This window comes from Epinephelus lanceolatus, chromosome 23, assembly GCF_041903045.1.
Source record: "Epinephelus lanceolatus isolate andai-2023 chromosome 23, ASM4190304v1, whole genome shotgun sequence".
Classification (NCBI taxonomy): Eukaryota; Metazoa; Chordata; class Actinopteri; order Perciformes; family Serranidae; genus Epinephelus; species Epinephelus lanceolatus.
In genome coordinates, this window is record NC_135756.1 from 1,348,714 (window position 1) to 1,361,260 (window position 12,547).

Genomic DNA, 12,547 nt, shown 5'->3' on the forward strand with positions numbered 1-12,547 from the left:
TAAAATGCTCCTTTTACACTGCCAGATTCTGGGCCGTTTTGCCGGCAAGCTGCGAGCGTTTAGACACACAGAGCCGGATTGGCGAGTTGATCCAAGGTGCCCAATTTTCCTCCTCGTAGGGTAGACATATTGGTGGAACCCTTTTAGTTTAAACAGACCGAGGCGGCCTTCTGCAACGGGAGGGGCTGTTGATGACTTGTGGGAGGAGCTGTTGATGACGCCGCACGTGCGAGCCACTGGCGGTGGATAAACAGGAAACAGCTGATAGCAGGAATTAGCAAGCAGCTAGTAGCAAGAGAGAAACACAAACCTGACAGACACTGTAAAGATGAGCAACTGGGGAGACAAGGAATTGTGCGCCCTCCTTGTCCTCGCAAACGAAGAGGCCATTAACCATCAGATGACGGGGACGGTGAAGGACGGGTCGACTTACGAGAGAATCACCGAAGGACTGACCAGCCGCGGCTTCCCTCCCACGTCACTGTTTACGTCACACGCTGAGCTACACGTTTTGTTACTTGCTCACGCCCCCCATTGCCCCGAAAAAGGCACATTCTGTATAAACAAAAGTAGGTAGGCGGCATTTTGCTGCACTCCCCGATTTTGTTTTTATACTGCCAATGCTGAAAAAACACTGATTGGACTTTCCTGCAAATTTGCACAACTCCTGTTTAAAAAGGGCTACAGACATGGATGCGTAAATGTCTACTCCTTGAATATGATACAACCTCCACGTAATGTGATTTCTTTGGCTGTTCAATATTAATATTATCCTATTCATTCCTTTTTACCACGAACAGTTTGAGAGGCTGAACCAGTTCAGTGTGACAGTGACGTTCAAGTAATATAGAAAACAAGCTAACGACGCTAACACCGGATCAGGAATGTGTAACGTTTTTCTGACACCAGATATCAAACAAAATGGAGGCTGAAATGTCCTCAGAGGTACTCTGACTAACACGTATATATAGCTATATATAAATTGACTTGAAGCGATCTCAGCCAGCTGAGGCATTGATTTGAATCTACAACTTTCGAGGGGCATTTTCAGGAACAAAACAAATTCTATCTGGGCCGGTAAGGCAGATTAGCTCCTCTTGATCGCCGTCTTACTCACAGTCAGCTGTTACCAGGCAACAAATAAACCAACTTAAGCTACACCAACAGTTCTTCCTGTTTCCAGTCTGTGCTAAGCTACGCTAAATAAGTCCTGGAACTGTTTCTGATCCAGAGATGAAACTTAAATCCACCGTCCATGAGAAGGCTTTTGTAAAATATCACAATGTTCCTTTAATTTAATTATCTGATGACAGACGAAAGAATTTTATTAACGTGATGTTTTCTGTCCTCAGGGAGTTGCAGCGGGAGCTCATCATGTTAGCGTGTAGCTTTGGGAACAAGCAGTGCCACCGTCAGGCCGTCGCCTACATCTCTGACTGGATCTCCAGCAACAAGAACAGGTACCAACACACACACACACACACACACACACACACGGCTCTGCGTGGACTGTTTTATTAATCCCGCTCCCTCAGCTCCTGTGTCTGCTCTGTACTCGTGGCCCAGAGGCTTCGTCGCTGCCTGATTACACATGTACAGCATGTGACAGTCAGTCACAGTTGGCAGCACTTTAATGTAATTAATATGTATTTCATGCAGCTCTCACCTGCACGCATGGAAATGTTTCTCACATCCTGCGTCATGTTTCCACATATATGACACACCAGACGTCAGACAGCTTTTAACCTCTTGCTGCCACGGGCAGATTAAGAGACAACGGGCCCCTGGGCGCAGATATGCAAAGGGCCCCGCCACCTCTCACACAGTGAGATTGTTCAGTGATCAATCCACAGCCGCTCTCAGAGGCAGCAAAGTTAAAACCACCTGCTCCCACGAGATTTGTGTTGAGTCCCACAGGACCTGCAGGATCCTAATCCCACTGCAGTCCGCCAACACACACACACTGTAGACACACACACACTGCAGCTGACTGTCTTTATTTAACCCTTGTGTCACCACAGGTGGGAAGGAATGAAAAATAATGCCAGAAACAACCAAAATTTTTCTGTGTGTTTGGAGGTCGCAGCTGTAAAAACACAGATTCTTACTTTGTGCTGAAACCAGATTTACTTAATGACAGTGTCAGTCTTAGTCTGGCTGCACGCAGACACAGACACCCAGCTAACACAGCAGCAGCAGCTAGATAGATAGATAGATAGATAGATAGATATTGTCATTGCATATAAAAAACACAACGAAATTTCGTTTGCAGCTCCAACAATCAGCATAAAAAAAGCATAAATAGGTTAAGGTAATAAATAAATAGATAATGCACTTGTACTGTTCGTCAGCTAAGTGTATGTGTATGTTTATGTCAGAGGAGAGAATCCACAGCTCTTGGAAAGAAGCTGTTTTTTAGTCTGTTGGTTCTGGCTCGGATGGTTCTCAGCCTGCCTGAAGGGAGGCTGCTGAACAGGGAATGTCCAGGGTGAGCGTGGTCCTTAAGGATGTTGGAGACCCACTTGTGGAGGCAGCTTGAGTAGATGTTGCTCAGCTGCAGGAGTGGAGAGCCGACGATCCACTGAGCTGTTTTAACCACCTGCTGAAGGTCTTTTCTCTCCGCTGCGGTACAGCTGGAGTACCAGGCTGTGCACCCATAAGTTAGTACTCTTCCGATGGTGCATCTGTAAAAGTTGACGAGCAGCTTCTGAGGAAGTCTGTTGCGCTTCTGAGACGCTTCTGGGCCTTCTTGATCAGGTGTGAGGTGTTAAGGCTCCATGTGAGGTCTTCAGAAGTGTGGACTCCACTTTCTCCCCATCAATGTGCAGCTCAGTATGAAGTGTGTTTTTGTTTTTCCTGAAATCTATGATTATTCCTTTGGTTTTCTTTGCATTGAGGTTGAGGTCATTTTCCTTACAGCAGGCTGACAGTGTCCAGACTTCCTCCCTGTGCGCTGCCTCGTTGTTGTTACTAATAAGACCCACAATGGTCGTGTCGTCTGCAAACTTGACCACTAGGTTGGATAGTTGTGTGTGTGTGTGTGTGTGTGTGTGTGTGTGTGTGCAGCCACACGAGCTGTCCCTGGCACTGGGCTCACACTCTGCAGCAGTAGGCTTCTTGCAACTTGCCTTACAATAATGGAAATGTATTTCTTTTGTTGTTTTCTGCAGAGACTTCGCTGTATTTCCTGCTGGGATGGTGCCAAGAAAAGCAACTGTTTGTTTAACAAAACATGGCTGTGCTTTCAGCAGCTTTAAGGCACCAAATGTGAGAGTTTTGTAGAAGAAGAAGAAGATATACTTTATTAATCCTGGAGGGCATGTTCAATATTTTCACTCTGTTGTCCCGAATTATACACACATGCACAAACAGGACGTGTGTATGTATTAAACAGCGACATGTCAGAATGAGGAGGCTGCCTTGGTCGGGTGCCCCGAACACTTAAGGGTTTGATGTCTTGCTCAAGGGCACTGGTGGACCGGTACCTCTCCAGCTACCAGTCCACGCTCCACAGTTGGTCTAGACGAGGACTTCAGTTCCAAAGCCAAGTCTCTATGGACCGAACTGCTGCAACTCATCGCTGTTTTTTCACCAGGATAGTAACACAAAAAGCGTCTGATTGTTTCTGAGAAATTGCTGCAATTCTTGGTTAAATGCTTTCGTGACAAGCAGTGTTTTCTTTTTGTTTTACCAAAACATTGCTGCGTTTTCAGCGGCTTTTTTCAGGCACCAAATGTGGGTGTCATTTAGAGACCTGTCCCTGTCTTTCAGCAGGGATAGTGTGACATGAAGTGGTTGTTTTATCTAGACATTGTCTCATGATAAAGGAAATGATTCATGAGTGTATTTGCATCTAGAGCAGGAACACGCAGTCACTTGAGACACACGTGGAGACACACTTTAATGCCAGGTGTGGACAGACAGACAGACACAAAGGGGTCCATTGTGATCCCAGATGTGTGATGACAGCAGGTTTAAACGGTGTATAAATGTAAAACACTGTCTTGACTGGAGTAAAACTAAAGTCCAGAATAAATCTGGTCGCTGCAGCTCCACCACCTGAAGCTTCACAAATGAAATGAAAAAATATGAGCTGCTTCAGGCAAAAACTTTCTGCTGAATATATTGTATTATTCCATTTTCTTAAAGTTGAAGTATCTCAGCAGAGTAAACATTTCTGACACCCAGAGTCAGCTCACGTTGGGCTCTTAATTTTAACGTCTGAAGGTAAAAGTGAAAACAAAAAGCACTGCAGCAGCTCCACCTTCACATCCATCCATTTGTTTCATTCTACTTTTCATTCTTCTCTTTTCACCGTCTCGTCCTGTCTGCCTTTAACTGTTTCTCTTTCATGTGCTCCTGGCTCGTTCGCTCCCTCTGGGTCCTTAACGAGATCTGCAAAATTAGATTTCAAACAGCAAATTAAACAGAAACAGATGCTGGTGTTTCTGTACAGGACAGCAGGGAGCGGATGATAAGAGGGGTGCTTAAATTAAAAAGGCTAAATTAAACAGCGTTTCACACTCCACCCGCCACATTTATGAGCGGACTCTGAGAGACGGAGCAGGTCGCGTCCTCACTTAATGTCAGATTCTTGTTTACAACTTGTTTTCTCATAGTTCAGCGTCTGCAGCCGAATATTTCGCTGCCCTTTACACCAAATGTCTTTTCCAGTCCTCTCGCTTTCAAAGTTAAGTTGTTGTTTGCAGAGCAGGCGGCGAGGGAGCGGTTCACATGACGACCATATGGCAGCACTTTTTGGAAAAGCTCCATTTTTCTGTCCTCACGACAACAAGAGTGTGGCCTTTTCAAATTTGGGAAGTAATTTGGAAACACTCCATTTTCAGAGTTGGGAAGGTGCCGAATAAATCTGCATTCATGAAGGACTCATCTCTCCAGGGATGATTTTTTTTTTTCCATGCTCTATTCAGTGATTTTAATCTGAGGATCACATGTATGTGGATTTCCTCCCAGTGCACCAGCATTCATTACAGACCTGCTTTTTATCAGAGTGCCACAATAATTAAAAGCCCGGTCCCCAGAGGAAACTTTTGGCATTGTACTTTTCTGCATAACACGAATAAGTCACATATGTACGTTTCATACGTTTCTTAAGTGTATATGAGCTGCAAGACGCCTGCCAGGCTGCAGACCATGCTTCAGGACCAACAAACAAACCTGTCTGTTTTTACCAGGACACTGTCGTGTCTGAGCAGCTGTTTAGGCACCAAAGCTGGGTGGTTTCTTTAGTGACCTGTTGCTTGTTTCCTGCCAGGATAGCGTTCGGGTTACACACAAATTGCGGTTGTTTTTACCGAGACACTGCTTCATTTCCTGCCGGGATAGTGCCACAAAAAGCACTTTATTTTTTCTACGAGATATCTCTGCATTTCTTGTCAAGATAGTGCCATAGAAAGTGGTTGTTTTCTACTGAGAAAGTGCTGCGTCTGCTGTCAGCATAGTGCCACAAAAAGCGGTTTAGTTTTTCTATGAGATATCGCTGCATTTCTTGCCGGTATAGTGCCGTAGAAAGTGGCGTCTTGGCTCCATAATAACATGTGAATGAAACATATCTGTGGTTTGCAGTAACGCACGATGCCGACATGTATTTTGCTCTTTGGTTTCTAATTAAAATCTCTGGCAGGAGAGCGCTCGTCTGACTTTGCTCTGTTATTAAAAAAGGAGAGAACATGAAAGGTAAGTTAATGCAGCACCTGTGTAACTCTCAGTACATTAATTCTGTGCTCCTGCAGCGACGTGTATGAAACTACAGTTACAGTGACAGAAAGAGAAAAGGCTTTGAAATGAGTCAAACAGCAGACCTGCGTCACACCTGCGTCTCCTGCATGAACAGGGTGTCAGGAAACCACCTGCTGTAATGTGACTCTGGCTAAAATCCAGTCCAGGACAAAGAGTGTAATTACTGCAGAGCCCACATCCCTCCGGATTATGAATCATGTCCCACTGGGGCTTTATTGTAAATGAACCGTCTAAATGGATCCAAAAAAAAGAGCTGTTTCAAATGTATCTTGGTGGAGCTGCAGCCACTGATGGATTAACCTGGCGGGGGGTCCCAGGGCAACAATGAACCGCTGGGCCCCCATTAACCCCCCCCCCCCCCCCCCCCCCGTGTCTTTGTGTGCAGTGTTTCTGTGCTGGTACGTTACCTGGGCTCAGGTTTACTGTGGCTTCTCTGCTGCACGTTTCTCCTATGATGATGATGATGATGATGATGATGATGGTGTCTCCACATCGCTCGGATTCACTTCAGTGTCAGAAAACTGACGAACACACCAAAGAACAAAGATTTTCTGAGGCTAAAAATTCTGACATCATGAACACTTCAGGATGTTACTGTCAGCTGTTGAGCGCTGAGAAAGGAAGCTTGGTTTGAACTATTTGCTGCCTTTTCATATCAACACCTGAGTTCAACGCCATGAACGACTGCGAGTAGAGACGTCTCTCCTCGGCCTATTATGGGCTGTTAATAACTTTGCCTTCAAGTGTTCAGAACAACTAGAAACACTTTTGATTTCCAAGGCTGCCTTCACACCTGTAGTCGGCTTCATTTGGTCACACCAGAGTGAAGAAATATCCACTGTTACATTTTAGTTTTGGTTCGAAGAACAGAGAAATACAACTGAACAACGAACTGCACAGCTGCTGAATTCTTGTTTGTCTTGGTCACAGATCTGAGACTGGCTGAATTTCCTCGTTAAGTCGCACTTAATTCAAACTCAGCAGAAAACCATCTTAATGCTCCTGTTACTCATCCAGTTAGTCAGTCAACTGTTCCACCGACCAAACGTCCAGTCTGGTTGAAATAAACCTTTAATTCACAGATTTAAATGTATAAAACATCCAGTTTTGCTCATGGTTTCTCTCGCTCGTTGGCCGGCTGTTTGCAGACCTGTGCACCAGATGCGACATACACGTGCCACTCATGCAGCCAGCGTGGCCCAGATGTTATTCCTCTACCACTCTGTAGCCCTTTTTAAACAGGAGTTGTGCAGATTAGCAGGAAAGCCCAATCAGTGTTTTTTCAGCATTGGCAGTATAAAAACAAAATCGGGGAGTGCAGCAAAATGCCGCCTACCTACTTTTGTTTATACAGAATGTGCCTTTTTCGGGGCAATGGGGGGCGTGAGCAAGTAACAAAACGTGTAGCTCAGCGTGTGACGTAAACAGTGACGTGGGAGGGAAGCCGCGGCTGGTCAGTCCTTCGGCGATTCTCTCATAAGTCGGCCCGTTCTTCACCGTCCCCGTCATCTGACGGTTAATGGCCTCTTCGTTTGCGAGGACAAGGAGGGCGCGCAATTCCTTGTCTCCCCAGTTGCTCATCTTTACAGTGTCTGTCAGGTTTGTGTTTCCCTCTTGCTACTAGCTGCTCGCTAATTCCTGCTATCAGCTGTTTCCTGTTTATCCACCGCCAGTGGCTCGCACGTGCGGCGTCATCAACAGCTCCTCCCACAAGTCATCAACAGCTCCTCCCACAAGTCTTCAACAGCTCCTCCCACAAGTCTTCAACAGCTCCTCCCACAAGTCTTCAACAACTCCTCCCACAAGTCATCAGCAGCTCCTCCCGTTGCAGAAGGCCGCCTCGGTCTGTTTAAACTAAAAGGGTTCCTCCAATATGTCTACCCTAAAAGGGGCTAGTGTCTCAGTGTCCTTTTGTCTCCGCTGCCTGTTCGTCAGAAGAGATGGTAGACTGACCTCTGGTGGCCTGTGCTGTGCACTACATACAATGAGTTGAATAGAAAAGGTGGCGCCTGCTTTTATGACGGTATTGAAATTCATACCATCAGGATTTCTGAATACTCTGGTCCACTGTAATATCACCAGGCCTACTGCAGACGACTTCCATCTGCTGGTGTGGAGAGTTATGTCCTCTCACACAGGATCAAATGTGCTGGTTGGCCATTGGTTGGAGTCTTTGTGGTGTGTTCATGTGCAACTTTCATTGCCATCTAGTTCTCCAAAATCAGTTTGGTGTCTGGGCCTTTATATCCAGCTCCGCCGACTCGCACCAGTCTGCTTGTTGTGCTAACCTCAGCATATGTCGCTAACCACGAATAGCATAAAGGTTTTTATGTAGATGTTGCACCTGTGAACTTTGGTTTCACCTTACCTGCGTCAGCCTACAAATGGTGAATTCTTCAGCATGAATACATGAACTGCTCCAGCCTGAGTCGTGTGGACTGACAATGTAGTCTCATGTCTGTTGCTCTGCAGTCACAGTGAGAGCACAGCAGCCATCTTCAGTCAGACTTTAACTACCTGACAGGTACTTTAAATGTTTTATCACTCTGCCGCGGTGATTTTCAAAATTCAGAGTGACATTTAGACTGCAGAGTCAGACAGACAGACAGACAGACAGACAGACAGAGCAGATGGTGGAGGGACATGTTTACTGTCAGAATGGGAGTCTGATGCAGAGGAAGACTTGAGTGGGAGGGAGAGATATTTCAGGGAAAGATGGAGCTTTAGGATATAAAACATTCTCTACAGACTGTTAAAACACACACACACACACACAGAGTGAGTGTGTTTGTTAATGGGATCAGAGCCATCTGGAGGTTCCCAGAGACTCTGCTCCTCCATTTTATCGTCTGCAGAGGAGAAACTCTACATTATTACTGTTATTTTTATTAGAAATAGCAGCAGCGGCGGCTGCAGGAGGGCAGGTGATAAAATAGTTAGAGTAGCCGTACAGGACGGAGCGGAGCTGTCGCAGTAAACTCACAGGAGCCTCAATAAATAAACACTTGATAAATAACCTGGTAGAAGCTGCGACATCATGTTATCTGTTACACACACTCATATTCATGAATACACACAGCGCAGTGTTTGACAGATGTCGTCTGAGAAGGACTTTAATGCCACAGTCAGCAGTGTGTGTGTGTGTGTGTGTGTGTGTGTGTGTGTGTGTGTTTGTGTGTGTGTGTGTGTGTGATGCTTGCTCTTAAGTGGAGCATCTCTAAAATGATTTCCCAGGTCGGTGAATGATGTAATTGTCCCTGCATCACTCACTCCGCGCTCACTTAGTATACACACACACACACTCTGAATACACACACACTGATTATGCACACACACGGTGTTCAGTATATATTTTTTGCTGCCAGCTGAGCTCACTGTATTGTGATGACTTTTTAGTTTTGGTTTACTGACAATTTAGGTCAAGTACACACACACACACACACACACACACACACACACATCATAGTGTGAAGGAAATGTTCACCTTTTTGCTTTCGTGATGATTCAGGCCAGTAACCAGCTGGGGCATTGCAAGTGTGTGTGTGTGTGTGTGTGTGTGTGTCAGTACTTTCGGTGTATTAAACAACAGAAACAGTAGTTACCTGTAGTAACTCCAGTTCTATGAGGCTCAACCTTAACAACCAGCTCCGCCTCGTTCCCCAACAGGAAGGAGACGACCAGAGGAAACTGAGACACAGTTTGTGTGGCCAATAGGGAAGTCCTGATCCGATCTCAACTATCAGTGTCGGAGCTGATCCGTGTTTTAACTGATCAGGATGGACTGGAACTCATGGGTCATATGTGTGGGTGTCGGGGCAGGTGCAGTATACCAGGTCACGGTTCTGGCGCAGGAGCAGGAATCTGCCGGTAGAATCAAGAGTGAACTAGACTCAAAAAAGAAAAAGAAAACAACAGAAAATTTTTGCCGGATGAGGATTTTCTGATCTTTTAAAGTTGTTTTCACCAAGTGGGAGATATTGTCAAAATTCCCAGCTGTCATGTCCAAGACACGATGTTAAGTTAATTTGATCAGTTTTGTCTCGTGTCTATGTTGTCTTGTGATTTCCTGTTTTATTTTGAAAGCTAACTCCTAACTCCTTCCCCTGTGTGTTTTCCCGCTGGTCTGATTGTCTGCCCCGCCCCTGATTGTTTCCACCCGTGTCCTTACCTTGTGTATATATAGTCTGCGTCTCCCTTTGTCCTGTGCCAGTCCGTCTTATCCTTTGTGTGAGAGAACCAGCGTCGTGTCCATGCCATTAGTGTAGTGAGTGATTTGCATTTTGTGTTTTTTTTATTAATAAAACTTTTATTTTGAACTTTGATTCCGAGTCGTGCATTTGGGTTCAGGTCCATAGTTCGGTCGTGACACCCGTGTCTTTGACTTTGAACTGGGCTGTAATTCAGAGACAGACACGAACGTTGTTTCGTCTCGGCTGCTCGTAAAGGAATAAGACATAAAACCTGACACGAGCTCAGCCACCAGGCGTTCACCCACAGCCTCCACTCAGAGGTCAACCCAATCAAAGCTCCTCATCTGGGACCAGTTTGCCAAGCGAGCCCGGTGACAGGGCCGCATGTCTCAGCTCAGTATCTAAGAGAACATCTCTCATCAGACATCGTTGATACGTGTCACAGTTTGACTTCAAATCTGGAAAATATCAAGAACAGCTGAGACAGAAGTTCCATCCAGCTCTGCTGTAATAATTTGTACTCTGAACGCATCCCAACACAAAGAAAGTGCACATGCCAATTAGTGTTATAGAGACTTTTCAAAGTCCCAGTTGGTGGGAAAGTGTCTGTCTCTGCATTTTATGACCACGAGTCCACAGGAGAGGTGAGGGGAGGTTTTAATGGAGCTCTCTAATGGAATCAGAATTCCTCTCTTAGCATCCAGAGAGAGTCCCGCTTAATCCTGCAGACGTGTCTTATCAGGGACTGTAGCTTTATTACCTCTTCTGGTCCACTCCCGTTCTCACTTCCTGTCTCTGTTGCTGCACAGAAGACACATCAAACACTTCCCTACAATGTGACACACAGCAGCTGTTGTGGAGATGTGTTGATGGCCTCATGTTTCTCTTTGTCTCTGTAGGATCCCTCCGAACATCAGAGACATAGTTTACTGCACCGGGGTGAGTCTGATGGACGAGGACGTGTGGGAGTTCATCTGGATGAAGTTTCACTCCACCAACGCTGTCTCAGAGAAGAAGATCCTGCTGGAGGCTCTGACCTGCTCGGACAACGCCTTCCTCCTCAACAGGTATGAACGACACCTGGGCTCAAAGACATGACCACAACCTCATCTATTCTCCATTTACGTACCAATCATAGATACATTATGATGTCATAGATGCAGCCAGTAGATGCCACTAGAGGGCGGAGTCAGAAGTTTCACACAACAACAAATGAGGCGACAGCAGAGGAGGTCATAAACATGTACCTTTAAACGGGGGCAGCGTTGCAGACGGCGTTGGTCTGTGAGGACGTTAAATACTCGGCATTTGGACAGACAATTCTTTTCACTACGTCACAGATTTGTTTGTCTGTTCTGCTGTTTTTTCGATGTCTTCTTCATGTCTTACAGGCGTATCGTTCTTGAAATACGCTACACTGCCCCACGATCTTTGGTAATAACGCTCAGTTTCATCTGTATCCATAAGCTTTTAGAAAATGATCACAGATAAACGCAGAGTTCAGACAGAAGGCTCCGTCCTCGTCTAAATGCCCCGGTCAGTCACATGACTTCTCCTCAGTTTATTATCCTTACTTTTATCCAGAGAAACAGTTCGTTGCTCTTCAGTATTTCCTGGAAAAAGAGCTGTAACTTTTATGGACGCTGCCGCACGACTCTGTCAATTGATCACCTTCACGACTGAAAAGATGTTTGACTCTGATAGTAGTGACATCACTAATGTGAAGTTACTGATGTTAATGTTAAGAGTTAAGTTAGTAAAATACCTGGGCTTGTCACGATACCAGAATTTCAGTAGTCGATACCAACACCAGTGAATTTCTTCAATTCTCAATACTCATTCGATACCACGACAAAAATCAAAAATCAGAACTCGTGTTTCTAAATTCTCTACTTTATTAAAACTGTTTCAAACTTTAACTTTAACTCTAAGGCCTCATTTACACTGCAAGTGATCCACGAGCGTAGCAGCAGCACACGTGTATTCACACCAAAACTGAACAGACGCGTCACGTATCACACTCCAATAAACCCCAAAGAAGAAGTGAGTTTGGACCCAAAGCCCAGGGTGGACAGGTTCGCGCACCAGTGATTATTCCAACGCTTGGAGAATTAATATTTAGCACTACAAATGGGTGAGTGCATGAAACATGTGCCTGTCAGGTCTCGAGATGTCTACGGTGGCCGAGAGAGGTCACAACACACGCAAACTCGTGTTTTTTTGTTGAATATCGTGACCATTCGCTCGCGACTCGTGCAAAAAAATGTGCGTGTCTTCTATTTTCCAGCTTGCTTGCGAAAGCAGCGCAACTCGAGCAGCGCGTAGAACGGATGCAGTGTGAATGCTCTAACCTGTTAACATGCTCGCCGAAATGAAAACGCATGTAAACAGCGACTGTTCGCAAGCGCGACACGAAGGCATCGCTAGTGGTGTAAATGAGGCCTAACCCTCTCCACACACGACTCCTACTACCTGACTTTTCGACAAGCCGAGGTGTTGTGGCTCCAGCAGCACTTGTAGAAGCCATTGTTAGCAAAGACGACGGACAACAGGTGTTCGTCTTCGGCGCTCGTCCTCGGCACCGACTGACGCACGTA

General features: G+C 45.6%; 1 protein-coding gene across 1 annotated transcript in view; it reads left to right on the plus strand.

Moving 5' to 3' along the window:
• Positions 1–12,547, plus strand: part of LOC117249410 (thyrotropin-releasing hormone-degrading ectoenzyme-like) — a 282,617-nt gene that overhangs the window by 256,730 nt on the left and 13,340 nt on the right. The window contains exons 16-17 of the mRNA XM_033615055.2: positions 1,353–1,460; positions 10,850–11,017. Coding sequence (XP_033470946.1) covers positions 1,353–1,460; positions 10,850–11,017 — 276 coding nt within the window. The remainder of the gene's footprint in view (positions 1–1,352; positions 1,461–10,849; positions 11,018–12,547) is intronic.